The sequence below is a fragment of the Peromyscus leucopus genome, chromosome 14 (genome assembly GCF_004664715.2).
Source record: "Peromyscus leucopus breed LL Stock chromosome 14, UCI_PerLeu_2.1, whole genome shotgun sequence".
NCBI classification, from domain to species: domain Eukaryota; kingdom Metazoa; phylum Chordata; class Mammalia; order Rodentia; family Cricetidae; genus Peromyscus; species Peromyscus leucopus.
In genome coordinates, this window is record NC_051075.1 from 26,935,189 (window position 1) to 26,954,682 (window position 19,494).

Below are 19,494 nucleotides of genomic sequence, written 5' to 3' on the forward strand. Positions count from 1 at the left end.
GCTGTGGGATGTCTTTCTGTATGCTGTGAATGTGTGTTGCTCTGATTGGTTGATAAAGCTGCATTGGCCTATGGCAGGGCAGGATAGGGTTAGGTGATACATTCAAACTGAAGACAAATTGAAGGGTGGAGTGGGAGAGACACCAGCCTGCCACCCAAGGAGCAATATGCCAGCAGACCAGTAACGCCACAGCCACGTGGCAACACATGGATTAATAGAAACGGGTTAACTTACCAAGAAAGAGACAGCTAGCAAGAATTCATAGCCTTAGGCCATACAGTTGGTAGTTAATATAAGCCTCTGAGAGATTATTTTATAAGCAGCTGTGGATGGAGGGTGGGAGAGATTCATCCCGACCACAGGGCCGGGCAGAACTGGAGAAACTCCCGGCTACAACACAGTAGCTTTTTTTGATAGGGCCTGGTAGCATAGTTCAGCAGTACTCTGTGCTTAGCACGTATAAGGACCTAGACTCAAACCCCAACATTACACACATTCGCACACACCACTTCCAGGGCCAGGTGTAATAGATCACATGCCTTTAATCCCAGCACTAGGGAGGCAGAGGCAGGCAAATTTCTTTGAATTTAAGTCAAGCTTAGTGTACAGTGAGTTCCAGGCCAGCCATGACTAAAAAGTGAGAGCATCTCTCAAAAAAAAAAAAAAAGTTCACTTTCCATGATTATTTAGCCCTTGTTTATTCAGTGTGCTAGTTACAAAGGTCTGTGTTGAAGTACATATATTTTCCATTACTGATGAAGACCTTCTGTTGTTGGAAACTGAGATGACTCAGCAGGTAAAGGTGCTGGCCTCCAAGCCTGATGACCTAAGCTCAATCCCTGGAACCTGCATGATAGAAGGAAAGAATTGACTTCCACAAGTTGCCCTCTGATCTCCACACATAGCTGTGCATACAAATAAATAAAAGTAACTTTAAAATTTTTAAAGTCCTAATCTATTTAGAAAGTTATAAATATTAATTCTGCTGGATATTGTTAAATAAAACAACTCAACTAGGCGAAATTTGTCTTTCCTAAGAAAATAGATGCCAGGTGGTGGTGGAACATGTCTTTAATCCCAACACTCAGGAAGCAGGGGCAGGAGGCTCTTTGTAAGTTCAAGGCCAGCCTGATCTACAAAGCAAGTTCCAGGAAAGTCAGAGCTATTACATAGAGAAATCCTGTCTTGGGAAAAAAAAAAAAGAAGAAGAAGAAAAGGAGAAAGATAAAAAGAAAAGAACGAAAATATAAAAAAGGCATCTCCTGGAACTCTGTCTCAATATGCCACAGATTTCACTTGTACGTTGGTTGGGAAATATTGGATCCCTATTCATTCCAACACAGACACCAGGACCTTTGTTCCACAGGTAAGTTTAATTTAGAAGCGATGGCCAAAGGAACTCACGGCCATGCTTCAAGCTTTAGCACAATCCGGGAGCCATTTTGCAGCAGCAGCCATCGGTGCACCTACATCTCCATGTCCCAGCACCAGGTCTATGCTTCTCGACTGTGTTACTCCTCTGTCCACCCTCTTTCCTCTCATCACTGAAAGCCTGGTGCCCTCTGAATTTTCCTATTCAGCCTTCCTAGAATATAACTACTCATTAACCACCATTATCCTTAGCTGGAAACTTTTTCGTACCACACTGTTTCATAGATCAGCAGCCAGTCTTCGGACTCGGTAGTAGAGAAAACTGGGTCACAGCCCATTGCTTACGGAAGAGACTGACACTGGTTGCTTAGTTCAGCAAAACAGCAACTGAGAGGATGTGAACGCGATCACTGACAGGTCTAATCTCCTGTGTTGAGGATTTGAGTATTTTATTCTATATGGGTAATTAACAGGTTTTTATCTGGTATAGAAATAGATCAGAACATAGCATACAACATTAGCTACATCATTTCAAATCTATTTTGTGATTACCTTAACAAAAGTTAGCAAGTTTTCACATATCCCCATTTGACAGTCACCACTCTAAATAATTTAATCATAAGAAATGCATCAACCTGGACATGGTGGCACATACATTTAGTCCTGGCACTAGGGAAGCAGAGTTTGAGGCCAGCTGGGTATACATGGTGAGTCCCAGGAAAGCCAAGACTACACAATGAGACCCTATCAGAAAAAGAAAGAAAGAAAAAAGAGAGAGAGGGAAGGAGAGAAGGAAGGGAGAGAAGGAGGGACAGAGGGAGGGAGGGAAGGAGGAAGGGAGGAAGGGAGGAAGGGAGGAAGGAAGGAAGGAAGGAAGGAAGGAAGGAAGGAAGGAAGGAAGGAAGGAAGGAAGCAAGGAATCACTCCACAAAGCTATTTGCTGAAGGGTGGAGATTTTCCAATCCAGTAGTCAGTTTCCTTCAGCAGATTCAGGAAGTCTTGAGTGTTATAGACAGCTAATGATAGAGACTTAGATCCACAAGGAGCCAACGGAGGAGCAAATGTGGCCGTCACTATTCAAGCTGAGTAAACACAGCAACTGTGTTTACCGCTCTTGCCAAAGAACCTGCAATAATAAAACAATAGCTCCCTGAAAGCAAGCTGGACTGTAGACTTTAAATGGGAACTAATCACGAGTCATTTACCATCAACATGTGAGGAGTTTGCATGGCACTCAATAAATAAATGTAATTTAAAAAGCATTGCACAGCAAACAGAAATCTCTGGTCCAAAATCAGATCATAGTGAAATTTATTTTTTTTAGCTTCAGGTAGTCATGTCCATAAACTCTGTAATAGTTAGCTAACCAATTACTAAGCCTAGACTTAAGTAGGAGCATTTCATAGTATGCATTGGCATTCTTCTACAAACCCCTAAAAAGTGAGATCTTTCTTAATTAACAACTGTTAATTGAGCCACTTCACAATTTATTACTCAGGATCTTATTTTCTTAACATCCCTATTAAAATACAGAACATAATTCTGGGTGTTACAGCCAGGATTCAATCAAAACATTCTCCTCAGTTAAATGATATTGTACTCCCATTAATATTTCAGCAACTTGATAGCTTTTTAATAGAAATACTTCCTTGCTGAAAAATATATATTTGATAAATCAGTAGGGCTTAATGTTCTCATTAAAAATAGAGTTTTAGAATTAAACATGGTAAGAGCCCATGCGTGACAGCATAATCCATGCCCAAGGGAAGAAGACTGTGTCTGACACTCTGCTCCCTACTTACCTTGTTAGTTCCTAATAAATAGTTAAAGAAGGGCCATCTCATCTAGCTGCATAACTTAAGATGTCAGTTACATGCCCATGGTCCCCAAACCTGAGTCTTGAGATTTGAAAATGCACATAACCCACTGTCCATCTTCCCGAGAAAGTTCCAGAAGATGCATTAGACTCCCACGGTGGCAGCGCTGATATCTCGTTGGAGCTGTTAAAACTGAAAACTCTCCGAAAGAATGCATGGTGGTATTTTCTCACCACACACACACACACACACACACACACACACACACACACACACACTCACACTCACAATCGCACACGCAGTGTTTCTGTACAAATTCAAGCAGAAGCAGCACTGAGTGGGATGCTTGTGTTTCTGCTGAATTTTACCTCTTCACAAATATTTCCAAACATTTAACTATCAGCATCTCGCAAAGATTTAACAAAGATTAATTTTTAAACTTCTAGAGATTAAGTTATTTTTAAACTGCCTTGAAGAAAGGAATCTAAGCCACTACACAAGGTGAAATGTGATCCCTCCTTTTTGGAGGTGCTTAGGAGATGTTCCACTTCAGAGAGATCTTTACTCATAATTAATCTCCAGATTTGTTATTCTTAAGAAAGGATTACAATCCCTATGACAATTGATTTTGTGGATTTTTGAAACAAACAGCAGAGGCAGACATATCTATATGAGTTTGAGGCCAGTATGGTCTACATAATGAGTTCCAAGACAGCCAGAGTTACAGAGTGAAACTCTATCTCAAAAAAAAAAAAAAAAAAAGTACAGTGCTCTAGTTTTACATTAAGCTTTCCAGACATTATTAGATTGTAAAATAACCAAAAAAAAAAAAAAAAAAAAAAAAAAAAACAGAGAAAGAGAAAGGTATATTTTATTGGCATTTTGGCCTAGCACAGTTCAATTCCAATAACATAGAACAAAGCAATTTATTTCAATAGTTGACTATAACAATTAGATGCTCCTGCTTTCCCATCGTCTGATTGTGTTCATGCAAGTACAATCACAGTCACCACGGTCCTTAGCAACTATCAGAGCACCACCTTGCATTTGCAGCACTTGATACATAAAATTCATTGTCAAACTTATCTGCTTTAGCAATGTAAACATTTGCTACAAGTAAACTTTAAAGGTAAAAGTGAATGATACTAATCAATAAATCAAATAGAACTATCTCCACATCATACAACTAAACATTATATAATACTGTCTCAGTAAGAACCACAAATTAATAAATTTCACAAGGAACCTGAAACAAAAGTGAAGTGAAAACTCCTAAAGTAGTGTTAAAATACTGAAGGATACAATGGAAAATTTATCTAGGAAGGGAAAACAACAATATGATATAACAAAAACAAAATACAGTTAATAATTACAATAGTCTTTTTACTTCCAAGAATTTTTTCATCACCCTGACAACATGCTTTATTTTTTTAGCTTCCTTACAAAATTACTCTGGTTAGTCACATGAGTTGGGTACTTGGTGGGAATTTCACATTTAATGTCAGCTGTGAGGTTGTTACCTCACTCAGATTTTTTAGCTCTAAATAATTTTTGAAAGTAACCAAAAACATTAAGTTCCCTTCATAAGAATTACTACTATAAAGTCAAATAATTCCTAAATAAATCCACTTTAACAAAATAAAGAATAGGTTATATATGTGTGCTAAAAAAAAAAAAAACAGAAAGATTACTTGACAAAGAAGGAAACTCTTCATATGCCATCACTACTAATTTGTTCCTTTCTGGCTGCTATTGAATACTCCTAACAGGTCAGTGAGGATACCCAGTGCCACTTTGGATCTGTCTGCAGTATACAAATAAGTGCTATCTGTAATACAAAGCAGACCATTCTAACTCTTTAAACATATTAAATCATAAAGACCTCAAATTTATAAAACCAGTTATAATACTGTACCAAGCAAAACCAACTTGTTCTCATTGCTCTTATTATATTTCAGCTTAATCATCGATATTTGTTCATATGTCACCTCAGATCATACTGCCACAAAACAGATTTGGAGAGAGATCTCTGTTGCTTCCACAGATAAATGGAAAAAGCAAAAGAAACTGGAATAGTATTTCATCTTGAGTGTCTAACACATCTGGCATGTCAAGCAGCACTTGACACAGCAAGTTTCTTCAAATGATCCATAAACACTTGTAAACTAACGTCATCTGTGAGAATGGGTGCTCCAGACTCCTGGAGGAAAAGAGAAGGATTTGTGATTAAAACACAGGGCAGTACTAAGGAATGCACATGGAAATCTACAACAGACAAGGACCTCATTTTAAACAGAGTAATGGCTACCACAGGGCCCTGCTTCCTGAGAGGGAACTCACCTAATGCCCAGGATGGCCTGAGCAGCAGGACTGTCTGTGGTGTAGGGGCGGCTTCTGAAACTCAAGCCTCTGCTAGGAAATGACTATCTTAGGATGGGGCTGGTCACCACTAAGACCAACAGTGTCAGAGTGGAGAGTTAGGGCTTTCAGATGGCCTGGGCTGGTGAGAATGCAGGGAAGGAGAAGCCATCGCTGCTGAGGGAAATGTGCACCTTAGACACATTACAGATACTCTTCAAAAAACACTGCTTACTATTTTCACTTAAGTGTGAACCAATGAAAATGTTAGAGATTCATTCAAACAACACAGCAAAAGCAGAGCTGCCCTGTGACCCAGCTGCCATGTACCACCTCTGAGCATTTACCCAAGGATCTAAGTCCTGCCACAGAGATGATAATGCTTGCATGCTCACATTTATTACTGAACTACTACTCACAATAGCTAGGCTACAGAACTAGCCAAGATTTCTATGAACAGATGAACAGATAAAAAAAAAGTGGTACACATGCACAGTGGAACATTATTTAGATGCAAAAAAATCATAACATTTACAGAAAAGTGGATGAAACTTGAAATTATTATTAAGACAAGTAAGCAAGACTCAAAAAAACACATTTCTCTCACCTAGGCTTGAGAGAGAGAGAGAGAGAGAGAGAGAAGAGAGAGAGAGAGAGAGAGAGAGAGAGAGAGAGAGAGAAAATGAGATAAGACTAGGAAGGATACAATGAGAGAGGAAGAAGTAATTTTAATGAGGGTGTTGCAATGGGATACAGTTGTCATAGAAGCAGAAGGGGTACTTGGGGCAAGAAAAGGGAATAAGATGTGGGACACTAAAAAGGCAGAGGGACAGGAGACAAATTAGAACAAAATATGAGGGCTTGTTGGCATCAAACATCAAGGCACCAACTGTTCAGGGAGCTCACTACTTCTGCAGAGGACCTGAGTTACATAGCAAAGAAGGACCCATACCAGGTGGTGCACAATTCACTGTAACATCAGTGCCATGAATACATCTTCTGGTCTTCACAAGCACGGCACTCACACACACAGAGAGAGAGAGAGAGAGAGAGAGAGAGAGAGAGAGAGAGAGAGAGAGAGAGAGAGAGAGAGAGAGAGAGAAAGAGAGAGAGAGAGACCTATATTATAATTAAAAATAAAGCCTTAAAAAATTGCAACAACAAAGCCAGGCAATGGTGGTACATGCCTTTAATCCCAGCACTCAGAAGGTTAAGGGGGGAGATCTCTCTGAATTCAAGGCCAGACTGGTCTACAGAGCATATTCCAGGGTAGCCAGGGCAGCTACACAGAGAAACCCTGTCTCAAAAAACAAACAAATAAACAAACAAATAAATAAAATCTTGCCAGGTGTAGTGGCACACATCTTTAATTCCAGCATTCAAGAGGCAAAGGTAGGTCAATCTCTGTTCAAGGATAGCCTGATCTACATAGAGAGTTCTAAGACAGTCAGGGTTATACAGAAAGACCCTTTCTCAAAAGAATATATAAGTAAAATAAAATTAAAAAATAAAAAGTGGCAAATATAAAACACCATAAAGAAACCTATCACTGTGTATGCTAATCTAAAAAATCAATAATAATTGAAAGGAAAATAGCTAGAAGTTACAGAGATGGCCCAGGAGTCAAGAGCACTTGTTGCTCTAGCAGAAGATCCAGGTTTGGTTTGCAGGACCCACATGGCAATGCCCGAGCACTCATGATTCCAGTTCCAGGAAACCCACACCCGCTTCTGGCCTTGCTGAGCTCCTGTGTACACATGTGCATGTAATCTCACACAAGCATGCATGCACACACAAATAAATAAATAAATAATGAATAATCTCTCTCTCTCTCTCTTTGTGTGTGTGTGTGTGTGTGTGTGTGTGTGTGTGTGTGTGTGTGTGTGTGTGTGTGTGTGTCTGTGTCTGTGTCTGTGTCAAGCTTGGTCTCCAGACTCCTTCTCCCTGGCATTTTTAACAGAAATGTTAGCCAGAAGGAAGCAAACTCATACCATTCTTTCATTTTTTCATCATGTCATACATCATATTATATTACATTCCCTGAGAAGCCTGTTTGTTTTCTAATGAGAGAAGGAAAAGTAGTGGCTCTAGACAGGAGGGAGGTGAAAGGAACTGGAGGAGAAGATGGAGGTAAACATAATCAGAATTTATTACCTGAGGGAAAAATCTTTTTTCCTTTTTCTTTTTTTGTTTTTTATTTTTGTTTTTGTTTTTTTGAGACAGGGTTTATCTGCACAGCCCTGGCCATCCTGTAACTCAGTTTGTAAACCAGATGAACTCACAGATCTGGCTACCTCTGCCTCCTGAGTGCTGGGATTAAAGACATGCACCACCACTGCCTGACAAGCAACGTCAGGTTATTTTTTATTTAATTTTTATTTTATGTCCATTGGTATTTTGACAGCACTCATGTCTGTGTGAGGGTGTTGGATCCCATATATGGGGTTGCCATGTGGGTGCTGGGAGCTGAACACGGGTCCTCTGGAAGAGCAGCCTGGGTGCTTAATTGCTGAGGTATCTCTCCAGGACCCCCAAAAATCTATTTTCAATAAAAGGGAAAAAATAAAATATATCAAGGGGCTCGGCAGGGAAAGGTGCACACACACACACACACACACACACACACACACACACACACACACACACACACACACACACACAAACTCCAGGAACAAAATTTAAACTAAGACAAATAAAATACATCCAAGATTAGACATTGAGGCTCAAGATTTACATCACTTAGGATATGAAGCACTGCATAACAGTGTTACAGTGATGCCCTCTTCAGGCCATTCACGGATTCACGGATAACACTTACCAATGGAGTTTGTGTGTGTGTGTGTGTGTGTGTGTGTGTGTGTGTTTCCTTTTTTATTATTATTATTAAAAGTCATCATTAAAAGCCTTTTTCCCCACATCTGTCTCACAAGCCAGGATCCTGTTTCTATATTTTGATTATTCATCAACCTGTTTCTTATTTCAGAAGCATAAATACCATCCAAAATGTTTCTGATGTCCTTACTTCTAACTTGGTACTGGCTGAATCAAAGCAGTTGAATTTGAAACAAATTCACTATCATTCCCCTCGAGGATTAAATCATCTTTCTGGGACTGAGATACTGAATAAACAACATGTGTCCTCCTATGGACTCTGGATATTTACACTGATAAAATGTGAGCACAGAGGCCCACAGAAATCCACAAAGATACCCCCACAAAAGACTGCTGGCAATGGCAGAGAGACAGCCGGGACTGACCTACTCTGGTGATGGGATAGCCAAACACCCTAATAGTTGTGCCAGAAACCCCATCCAAGTACTGAGGAATCTGGATGCAGACATCCACGGCTAGGCCCTGGGTGGAGCGCTGGGAGTCTAATTAGTGAGAAAGAGGAGGGTTTATATGAGCGAGAATTGTTGAAACCAAGGTTGGATAAAGCACAGGGACAAATAGCCAAACGAATGGAAACACATGAACTATGAACCAAAGGCCTCAGCCCCCAACTGGATCAGACCCCCTGAATAGGTGAGACAGTCGATTGGCTTGATCTGTTTGGGAGGCATCTAGGCAGTGGTACCAGGTCCTGGGCTCGCTGCATGAGATAGCTGTCTGAAACCTGGGACTTTTACAGGGACGCTTGGTTCAATCTGGGAGGAGGGGACTGGACCTGCCTGGACTGAGTCTATCAGGTCGATCTCAGTCCTCGGGAGTGGCCTTGATCTGGAGGTGGTGGGAATGGGGGTGGGCTGGGGGAAGGGGAGGGGGCAGGAAGGGGGAGAACAAGGGAATCTGTGGCTGTTATGTAGAACTGAATAGTATTGTAAAATAAAATTTTAAAAAAAAAATGTGAGCACACACAGACCCCATCCTGTGAGGAAGCCCATATGATGCCCTTCATCATGTTGTGCACTGACTACAGACAGTACAAACAGTAGCCAGTTCCTTTCCATCCCCCACCAGCCCTCAGCCCAGAGCCACATCTTATTCTTCCCAAGGAAACTGAGTTCAACACAGATGTGACTGAAGTTCTTCCAGAGACTTCCTTGGGAGCCCTTCACAATAACTATGCATCCCTTCACAGTGATGTGGACATTGTCTGGAACGCTGACATCTGAGTGCTGAGAATGCCCTTCATCCTCATAGCACAGGAGGCAGAAAAGAGTTTCACATTTTTCCCTTGGGGCATTCAAGGTCCTCCACAAAGCACTCCACAGTTTTAAGTTCTACACCTCATCTCTACCTACACTCTATCACTTAGCCCATACTTTCTGAATTCCTACTCTCCATAGATTTCCACCCATGGAGAGAAAAGCCTTCCTTAAACCAAACAGTCCTATTACTGAGCTCTTTCCTCCTCACACACCCTCTCCTGTCACCACCATGGGGCCGATTCTTCTTCCACCCCTCCATCCTTTCTAGTTCCCTGTAGTCACATTTTGCATATTCTGTCCTGTCCTGCACTGAGGTGGCTTATCTCTAGTACTGGACACAAGCTCCCCACAGGCTGGGGAGGCTGTCATCACACACCCTGGAGTGCCAGCACAGAGGCCATGCAGACTGCATATTTCAAAGTGTTGGCATGCACCATCAAGAGGAAGCACTTGAACCAATCTAAGACGTGGAGATAAACATTTCCCGGCTTCTTGCCTCCCTTCTTAACCACAATCCTTGAGCCCTCCTGGTTTACTGTGGTCTTCTGTAGCTCATAGCTTCACATTATACTTGAGTTATCATATGCCTGTCTTTTAGACTTTATTGCTTTTTATCTCCAGTGTCTTGGTGCTAAACTTGGAATCTGGAGAGGTTCTATGTGACAAGATTGCTTTTTTATTTTCTAATAAAATGCTAGCACCAAATACTAATTATATTTTCTACTCTTTCCTTATATTTTTCCACAGAAATCATCATTAAATACACAGAGAAAATGTGGCTTTTACTAAAATAACTAACAACACAAAAAGAAATCATTTCCAGGACTCTTATTCACACTAACCTGCCCCCAGGCATACATGTTATTATGAGTCTGTGAAGGGTTCACCTTTGAAAGAAGTAAACGTGCCTAAAAAGCAAAAATAAATAAATAAATAACAGTACCAAACAGAAACAGACTTAGTAAGATAAGCTACATACAACATACCATCCAACACCAACTTAACTGAATATACTGGTAAAATTAACTTTGTTAAAATTTAACACTTAAAAAGATTACATTTTAAAATGCACAGGCCACAGTATAATTAATATACTCTTTCAACATTATGTATTTGTAACAGTCATAAAATAATACACTACTGAGTCCCACACTCAGCATATAAAATTATATGTATAGAAGTAGAGAGATGGCTCAGCGGTTAAGAGCACTTGTTGCTCTTCCAGGGGACTGGGGTTGGATTCCCAGCACCCACGTGACTCAAAACCACCTGTATCTACAATCCTAGGGATCCAATCCCCTCTCCTAACTCTCTTGTCACTGCATGAATGTGGTGCACAAACGTAAATATAGGCAAAATACCCAAACACATTAAATAAGTTTTTAAAATGTTTCAAATATAAACATAAAAATTATTTTAAAATAAGTCTGAAAACACAGTTTTTACCAACTAGTCTGAAGCAGCAGAAATCTGAGACCTCATAAAATGATGCAAACAAAAAAATATGAAAATCTATATTCTTTACTTTAATGAACCTCAAACTTTTTAAGCTACAGGTGGTAACTTTGGCAAAATTTTCTCCATCCTCTACTACAGCTAATGATCATGAAATTAATCAGCAAGTAAATAAATAAGGAAAATAACAATACACATTAGGATATTGATAAGCGAATTAATCAAAATTTTTAATTCATTTTAGAAGAACAAAAACAATCTGATCTTTTGAAATTTAGACTCATACAACATCTTTTTCTGCTCGTAAGTAGCACTAGTCCTAGGGTAAGAAATCTAGAATTCAATTACTAAGTACTAGTGTTGGCTGGCTTACAAATGGAATCTCAATATCAGGAGGCTGAGGCAAAAGGAATGTTCAAGGTAAACCTGAGCTACACAGTACGATACCGTTTCTTAAAAAGGAAAAAAAAATAAACTTAGCTCCATCATTTAATGTGCTTCTTTGACTACAAATAATACGTCTTAATTCTGTTACACATAAAGTAGAGAGAACAGTAGAATTGGCCTGAGGCTCAAATGAAGGAGGCATGGAAAAAGCAGTCTCCATACATGATAGGTCACATTGTAAATACAGTAAAACTAATCATTGACACTGTGTCTACAGTTGTGGAATATCACTGTGCTAGATACTTGGGACACAACAATAAGCAAACTATGTCCCTGCCTTATGTATGGAGCAAGTAAACTGTGTAACAACTTACAATTAGAGTACTGTTATACCTCTGGCCAGAAACAACACTGGCCAAGTTTCATGAATGCATGCTAAGCAGCCCTAACCTGACCATGTATGAGTATATGCACAGATCTAGTCACTCCTCTGAACTCTAACAACCGTAAAGCCTTTTATTTGGGGGGGGGGAATGGGGATTGGTTTTTCCCCATGTTTTTTTTTTTGTGTGTGTGTGTGTGTGTGTGTGTGTGTGTGTGTGTAACAGCCCTAGATGTCCTGGAACACACTTTGGAGACCAGGCTGTTCTCTAACTATCAGAGATCTACCTTCTCTGACTCCCTCAGTGCTGGGATTAAAGGTGTGCACCACCACCGAGCTGCCTCATAAAGCCCTTTTTAACACCACAGTGTTTTCCTTAACCTGACAAGTTACTTTCTACCAAACTGAAACAAATTACCAAAACTCCATATTCATAGGCCTTACCAGTAAACAGATTTAAGGAGTAGGAGAAGAGGGAGAGAAAACTGTGGTTGGTATGTAGAATAAATGAAAAAATTAAATGGAAAAAGGTACCCTAAATGATTTTCCAAACTGTTCTCACGTTTTTGCTAATCTATAGCTAGTCAGGGTGGCCAATCATGGCTGCTGTAAGAGCTATGATGGGAGCAGAGCTAGAGAATGCCGGCTGTTTCAGGAAACTAGGCAATAACTGTAATGCTTTGTTCTCAAAGCATTGCCAGAAGCCGCCCTCCCTCCCAGCTCCTTCCCTTGCCCTTGGCCCTGTGTGGTAGATGCTCTCATACAAACAACACAAGCAGGAGCCCCTCACTGCAGTCTGCACACACAACACAGGGACACTCCTCACCTGGCTTCCACCATGCTCCGTGTCAATGTATCTCGGCATTGGAAATCTGGAGTGAAGAATCTCCTGGGCGTCATCTACTGGGGCTTGCAGAAGGTGCCGGAAGTTCTCATATTCTGGCATGTCCTGGTATCCTGACTTCCGCCACTGTGCTATAGTCTAATTTGACAACAATTAAAGAAATGATTTTAAATTTTTTGGTGATCTAAATTTCTTGAGTAGATTTTTCTTCAAATGAAGTTATCAGAAAACAAGATAAGAGAAAATACTCTCACTTACCTAAATTTCTAAAGTTACAAGTACTTATTTCAACAGAGAAAATGTAAGTAAAGGAATATATTACTAAATATAAAATTAGCATATTTCCTCTCCAATTTAAGAGTAAAACAAAAGAAGGTGCAAAAAAACACACCTTGTATTCTCAGCTGCTCAGAAAGCTGAGGCGGGGTTACTTAAGCTCAGAGTTCAAAACCAATACAGACTACAAAAGAGTTAAGCCTCAGGAAGGAAGGATGGACTTAAGGAAGGAAAGGAGGGAGAGCGAGGGAAGGAGGGAGGAAGAGAGGAAGGAAGAGGGGAGAGGGAGGGAGAGAAGGAAGGAAGGAAGGAAGGAAGGAAGGAAGGAAGGAAGGAAGGAAGGAAGGAAGGAAGGAAGGAAGGAAGGAGTCTAATAGAAAAACAAGTTTAAAGACAGAGCAGGCATGATGGTGCACACCTGTAAACCCAGCACTGAAGAGGTAGAGGCAGCAGGATCAACACAAGCTTGAAGCCAGCCTGGCCAATCTACCAAGTCCCAGGCCAACCAGGGCTACAAAGAATGACCATGTTTCAAAAACTGAAAACAAAAGGAACAAAAAGAAACGTAAAGTAAAATTACACTGTGTTTAAAACCTAAGACAAAAGAAATAGAAATGCCAGGAAAAAAAAGTTAAAACACTATCATATCAAATTAGTATTTACTAAATATGTCTTCCTTTTCTGGAGGGTTTCTATCGAGAATTCCTACACACTTCAAAAGTTGACTTTCAAGAAGTCATCACCAATGGAGTTACATTCTTTTCTTTTGATTGTTGTTGTTGTTGTTGTTGTTGGCAGAATCTCAGTGTACAGTCTGGAACTGGCTATGTAGTCCAGGCTGACCTCGAAGTCACAGAGATCTGCCTGCCTTTGCCTCCTGAGTGCTGGGATGAAAGTGTGTCACCACCATGCTGCTAGAGTTACATTCTGACAAGAGAAATAAACTAAAAACAATGATAGCAATAATGTTATAAAAACAAAGTATTGTAGAAGGGCAACTGTATCCACTTTTATATTAAATAAATGAGTCTAGAGCCATAATAATTAATTCAGAATTTTAAGGCTGGTTTGGAATCCAAGTTACCTGACTCAGTCAATGTATAATCTGTATAACTTTATATTCTGCAACTCAAAGACTAATGTACTTTGAACTCCTCATATTAACAAACTTAAGCAAAAATTACCATTAAAGAAAAAGAAAAACCCTGTCTCTGTTATTCTTCTTAAAATATAAGGTACATTAGAAGCTGGCATCAATTAAAAATAAACAAAAAAACAAAAAATAGTGGTTGGAGAAGTGGTTCAGTGCTTAAGAGCATTTTGCAGCGGGTCCAAATTCAGATCCTAGCACCCACATCAGGAAGTTCATAGTTGCCTGTAACTCCAGCTCTTCTAACTCCATTAGCACCTGCACTCGTGGGTACATGGGTGCCCATGAGTAAACACATACATTTAAAACAAATCTTTAAAAATACAAAACAAAAATATAATTAAAAATTTTTGAGACAGGGTCTCACCATGTAGCCTGCTTGACCTAGAACTTGCTATGTGAATCAGATTGGCCTCAAACTCACAGAGCTGACTTCCAAGTGCTGGACCAAAGACATATGTCACCAAGCCCAGTGCATAAATCCTTCTTAAAATACTGGATAGTACTATTTAAAAGGATATTAGAAGGCCAGGTGTGGCAGCTAACACCAGTAATCCAGCATAGGAGGTTGAAACAGGAGAATTATGAGCCCAAGGGAAGGCTGGACTATCATATCACACAGTTTCTCAACACTCAGCCATCCTTGTCAATAAATAAAATATAAAATAATTTGCAAATATGGTAACCACAAAAATAAATCTATATAATTTATAAAACACTACACTACAAGCTCAAGCATGGATCCAGGAAAAATGGATGTACCTTGCAAACTGCCCGTGGCAGTATTTTCATACATGGGGATAGACTGAAGCATTGCTGAATGAATAAATGCAGGAATAGACTTCTGTTAAATACCCAAAGTAAAGCTGAACAGCTATCCACTTTGTCTTTTAACCACTCAGCACTTCAAAGTTGTAAATTTCCATTTATGCCTTAAATGAGTTTCAGGTTATATTGAACATGTAGAAAAGCCTTTAGATTACATATAGCAATGAAAAAGCAAGTTTGCCCACTGACAAAAGCTGACTTTTTCCCTCCATTTCTTTAGGTGAAACCCAAGAGTGTGACAGGTCTATGGTTATACTTTCATAGTACTGTGCTTTGTGTAAATCCATTTGTCCACTAGTGTGTGAACAAAACAACAAAGTAAACACAAGCAGGTTCAGTATGATTGATGCCTAAATGCTATACCATGAAGAATCACACTGTGTATGTACTGCTTGGGTATTTTGTATATAAATCCGTAAGAGCAGAAGCACTATGGATTTCAGGTACTTTCATGTATTTATACGTATATGGGATAGGCATGTGTAAATTCATATTAAGATACTTTGGGGATAGGTACCAAACCTAAATACAAAATTCACTTAGGTATAAATACTTCTTATGCCTGAAGACATTTTAAATAATTTTGAGCATCAGGGCCAGCAAGATGGCTCAGTGGGTAAAGGCAAATGCCTCCAAGCCTGAGGACTTAGTTTGAGGCCAGGGACTCATAAGGAGGGAAAGAACTGATTCCCACAAGTTATCCTTTGACCTCTGCACAAATGAACAAACAATTATTTATTTAAAATAAAATAAACAAAGAAAACTAGTTTTATTCAAAAAAATTTAAATAATAACTATCAACATGAAAAAACAGGATTTTCCATCTGTAACATTTTGTTACTCAAATGTTTGGATTTTGGAGTATATTGAATTTTTAATTTTTGAATTAGTCAACCTGTATCTTATTATAAATCAAGGTTTAGCATGGACTAAATATGATCCACACATTAGACAGGGAAAACTTTTTACTCCGAGTGAATAGATTTTACATACAAAGCTTTAATGCTATTGTCTTACCTCACCATGATAAATCAAAATCTGGAAAAACGTGTCCATGAGAAGAATGCGATCCGCAAGAATGCTGCTGCTGTCCAGAAGAACGGGCTGAAAGGAGGCAATGACAGAGATGAAGGTTATCGTTTGCAGTTGTTATTTTGTTTTAAATTTGCATACAAGGTTTAGATATTACAGCGTCATCCAGCAAAGTGTGCTGTTGTAGCTCCTTATCTCCCTCATCTTAGTTCTTCAATGTCAAATTCATCATATGTTGCCTGACATTGTGAATTCTCAGTGCATTTTATTTTTCTAAGGAATCTCTCTAACACTGAAGTAACAATTTTAAAGTCAATGTGCCAGGCGTGATGGTGCCCAACTTCAATCCCAGCACTTGGGAGGCACAGGCAGGAATCTCTGTGAGTTCCAAGCCAGCTTGGTCTACACAGCAAGCTCCAGATCAGCCAAGACTATATACAGAGACTCTGTCTCAAAAAATAAAATTTAAAAGAATTAAGGGGAAATCAAAGATGATCCCTAAGCCTGGTGACAGTAACACTGAGGAAATGATGAAAACTTTGGGATATAAAACATTTAGGGTGCATGAGAAAATAGCTCTGAGTATGAAATGGAGCATCCTGAATTGATTATAAGTTTGAGTATCACACACACAGAGACAGCAACCAAAGCTACAGTTTTAGACTGTATCACTTAGAGAAACTGAAGATAAAGAAAATGAAAAGACTGAGCCCTGGCCAAGTAGAGGGGCTTATGCCTGTAATCTCAGCATTTGGGAGGCTCAGGCAGAAGAATCAGTGAGTTCAAGGCTAGCCGGGCTACACAGTAAGATGCTGTCTCAAAACAATAACAAAACAGATATTAGTCTCTTAATCTCTTTTTTTTTTTTTTTTTTTTTTTTTTGTTTTTCGAGACAGGGTTTCTCTGTGTAGCTTTGCGCCTTTCCTGGAACTCACTTGGTAGCCCAGGCTGGCCTCGAACTCACAGAGATCCGCCTGCCTCTGCCTCCCGAGTGCTGGGATTAAAGGCGTGCGCCACCACCGCCCGGCTCTTAATCTCTTTTTAAAGACTTAGATTTAGAAGTCTAAAAGGGGAACCAGCAAAAATGAGACTCAAAGCTCTCTGTTGACAGAAAGAAACTGGGAAGGAATAGTAGTAGAGGACAAAAGCCAGAGCAAAAGTTTTTGAAGGGAAGAGTCCTCTCCAGAGAAATGCTGTGCAGTTTGTTGAAGGAAACTGTTCAACAAGTTTGCTGGATAAGTTGAGAAGAGAAGGTGAGTGTAGGGAAAAGGGGCTGGCTAAAGAAACCCACCCTGACTCTGGAGCCCAGAACTAGGGAAAGATGGCTCAGATCAGAGCGGAAAGAAACAGTTTGGCTCAGTCAGATCAGAGCCATCTCTGCCCATGGCCAACTGACTTGTGAAACCAACCAATCACAGAGCAGGATAGCAGACCCCTGGCCAGGCAGGGAAGGGGGATGTTGACTCCACCCTAAGACTTCCTGTGAAAACTGCTCTGCCTAGTCAGTTTAAAAAAAAATAAAATAATAAAAGGCTGTTCTCTCCAGCCTGGTAGAGGCAGCTACTCTCTTTCTCAAGAGTTTCTTGGGTGTGAAGATCTTCATTCACTGGCATAGCGAAGATCCTTGCCGAGATGTCCCCAGGGAATAAAAAGGGAGAGCTGAAACAGCAGAGCAAGGAGGAGTTAAACAGAAGATCTTTGCTGAAACTGGTCGTGAATGGATAGAGCTAGAGCTAATAAGTAACACTTTTCTCTGGAGCCAGATGAGATTGCTACATTTCTGCACAGGTTTCTCCTTTTGCAGAGTGAAGCACAAGAAGCAACATCTTAAGCCAGAGAAGCAGAGCTCTGCTAGGAAGCCCCCTAAGTGGGGGCTGAGCAAAGGTCAGCTGTAGAGGCTCTCCAGAAGATGAGCATGATTGCTATATCCTGCAGGGGAGACCATCCCCCATCACACCAGGTATACCTTGACTCTCCCAACGAGTCAGGATATCCTTCCCTGCTGAAGCAGTTCCAGGCCTGACTCTCCCGAGAAAGTCAGAAAAATTTTCCCTTCCAGGGTTGGGCTGCTTCTTTGCAGTTCCAGCCATCAGAGCTGTGCTAAATAGCTCCAGGTGTCCAGGACACCTTCAGGCAGAGCTGTTGTTCTGAGCAGCAGTGTGCAGGATACCTCGCCCTCCAGGGCTGAACTGTCTCTCCTTGCAGTTCAGCCATCAGAGCTGTGGTACATAGCTCAAGGTGTTGCCTGACTCCCCAGGTAGTCAGGACACCTTTCCAGAGGTGCAAAACATGCAATTTACCTACATTTTTGGTGCCGAAACCCTGAACACCAAATCCAGAGTTGCAAAACTCAGCAACCAGTTTACTAACAGTGAGGTCAGAAAGCATAGATGCTGTGGATATCACTCTATATAAATAAAACACTGATGGACAGTGACCAGACAGGAAGTATAGGCAGGACAAGGAGAGAAGAGAATTGGGGAAACAGGAAGAAGGAGGGAGAGACACTGCAGCCACTGCCAGGATAAGCAGCATGTAAAGACGCTGGTAAGCCACCAGTCACGTGGCAAGGTATAGATTTATAAAAATGGGTTAATTTAAGATAAAAGAACAGTTAACAAGAAGCCTGCACAGCCATACAGTTTATAAGTAATATAAGTGTCTGAGTGATTATTTTATAAGTGAATTGTGGGACTGCAGGGCTTGGTGGAACCTGGAGAGAAGCCCTCCAGCAACAAATGGCGCCCAACAGCTCGAGTTTCCACCTTAAACCTGAGAATATTTAATAACCAATTCTAAACAGAGCCAAAACCAGGTTCCAGCTTCATGTCTCATGCGGGCAGCTAGACACCGCAAAATGCGGGTTTGAACTACTGGCAGGTTCCTGGCGTTTGCGTTTGACCGGCAGTATGGCGGGAATGAGGCGTCTGCCAGCCGCACAATACGCTGTGTGGTAGATTTAGTCTTTACTAGTATTTTTTAAAAAAAAGGTTTCTGGGCTACACGCTGCTTTGATAAAAGCTTAGACCCACTATTTCTGAGACTTGATGACTCATAAAACTGGCAGAAAACGCCATGTTGGTAAACTAAAATGGGCGGATCCACCAGCCACAGTCCTGTTTCAGTCTTAGAATACTGCGGTTTAAAGCAATAGATTCACAATACGTAGGCTTGAAAGAGACAAAACAAGATAAATTAACATAAAAAAGCCACATAAAGATGAATATTACACAGACAATCTGGATTGTGTTGTCTTTGGGATTTTTAACTGCAAAAAAAAAAAAAAAATTTGATCGAAAAAGATGTTGAATTAAACCAATATGTATATTTTAAAGGTAACTTGACTTCAAAATTTGGATTTAAGGATATGTTGCTTTGGAAAAGAGGCTCTGCTTTTGTTTCCACAGAAAGCCAGAGGCTCTGGATTTGTTCCAGATTAAGAT

The 19,494-nt window shown here is 40.3% G+C and overlaps 1 protein-coding gene across 1 annotated transcript in view; it reads right to left on the reverse strand.

The window, feature by feature from the left end:
• Positions 1-4,089: 4,089 nt before the first annotated feature.
• Positions 4,090-19,494, reverse strand: part of LOC114704049 (protein transport protein Sec23A-like) — a 57,118-nt gene continuing 41,713 nt past the window's right edge. Inside the window, exons 17-20 of the mRNA XM_028885108.2 lie at positions 16,037-16,123; positions 12,748-12,903; positions 10,540-10,605; positions 4,090-5,388 (exon numbers count right to left, since the gene is read on the reverse strand). Of these exons, the coding sequence (XP_028740941.1) occupies positions 5,299-5,388; positions 10,540-10,605; positions 12,748-12,903; positions 16,037-16,123 (399 nt within the window). The 3' untranslated portion in view covers positions 4,090-5,298. The remainder of the gene's footprint in view (positions 5,389-10,539; positions 10,606-12,747; positions 12,904-16,036; positions 16,124-19,494) is intronic.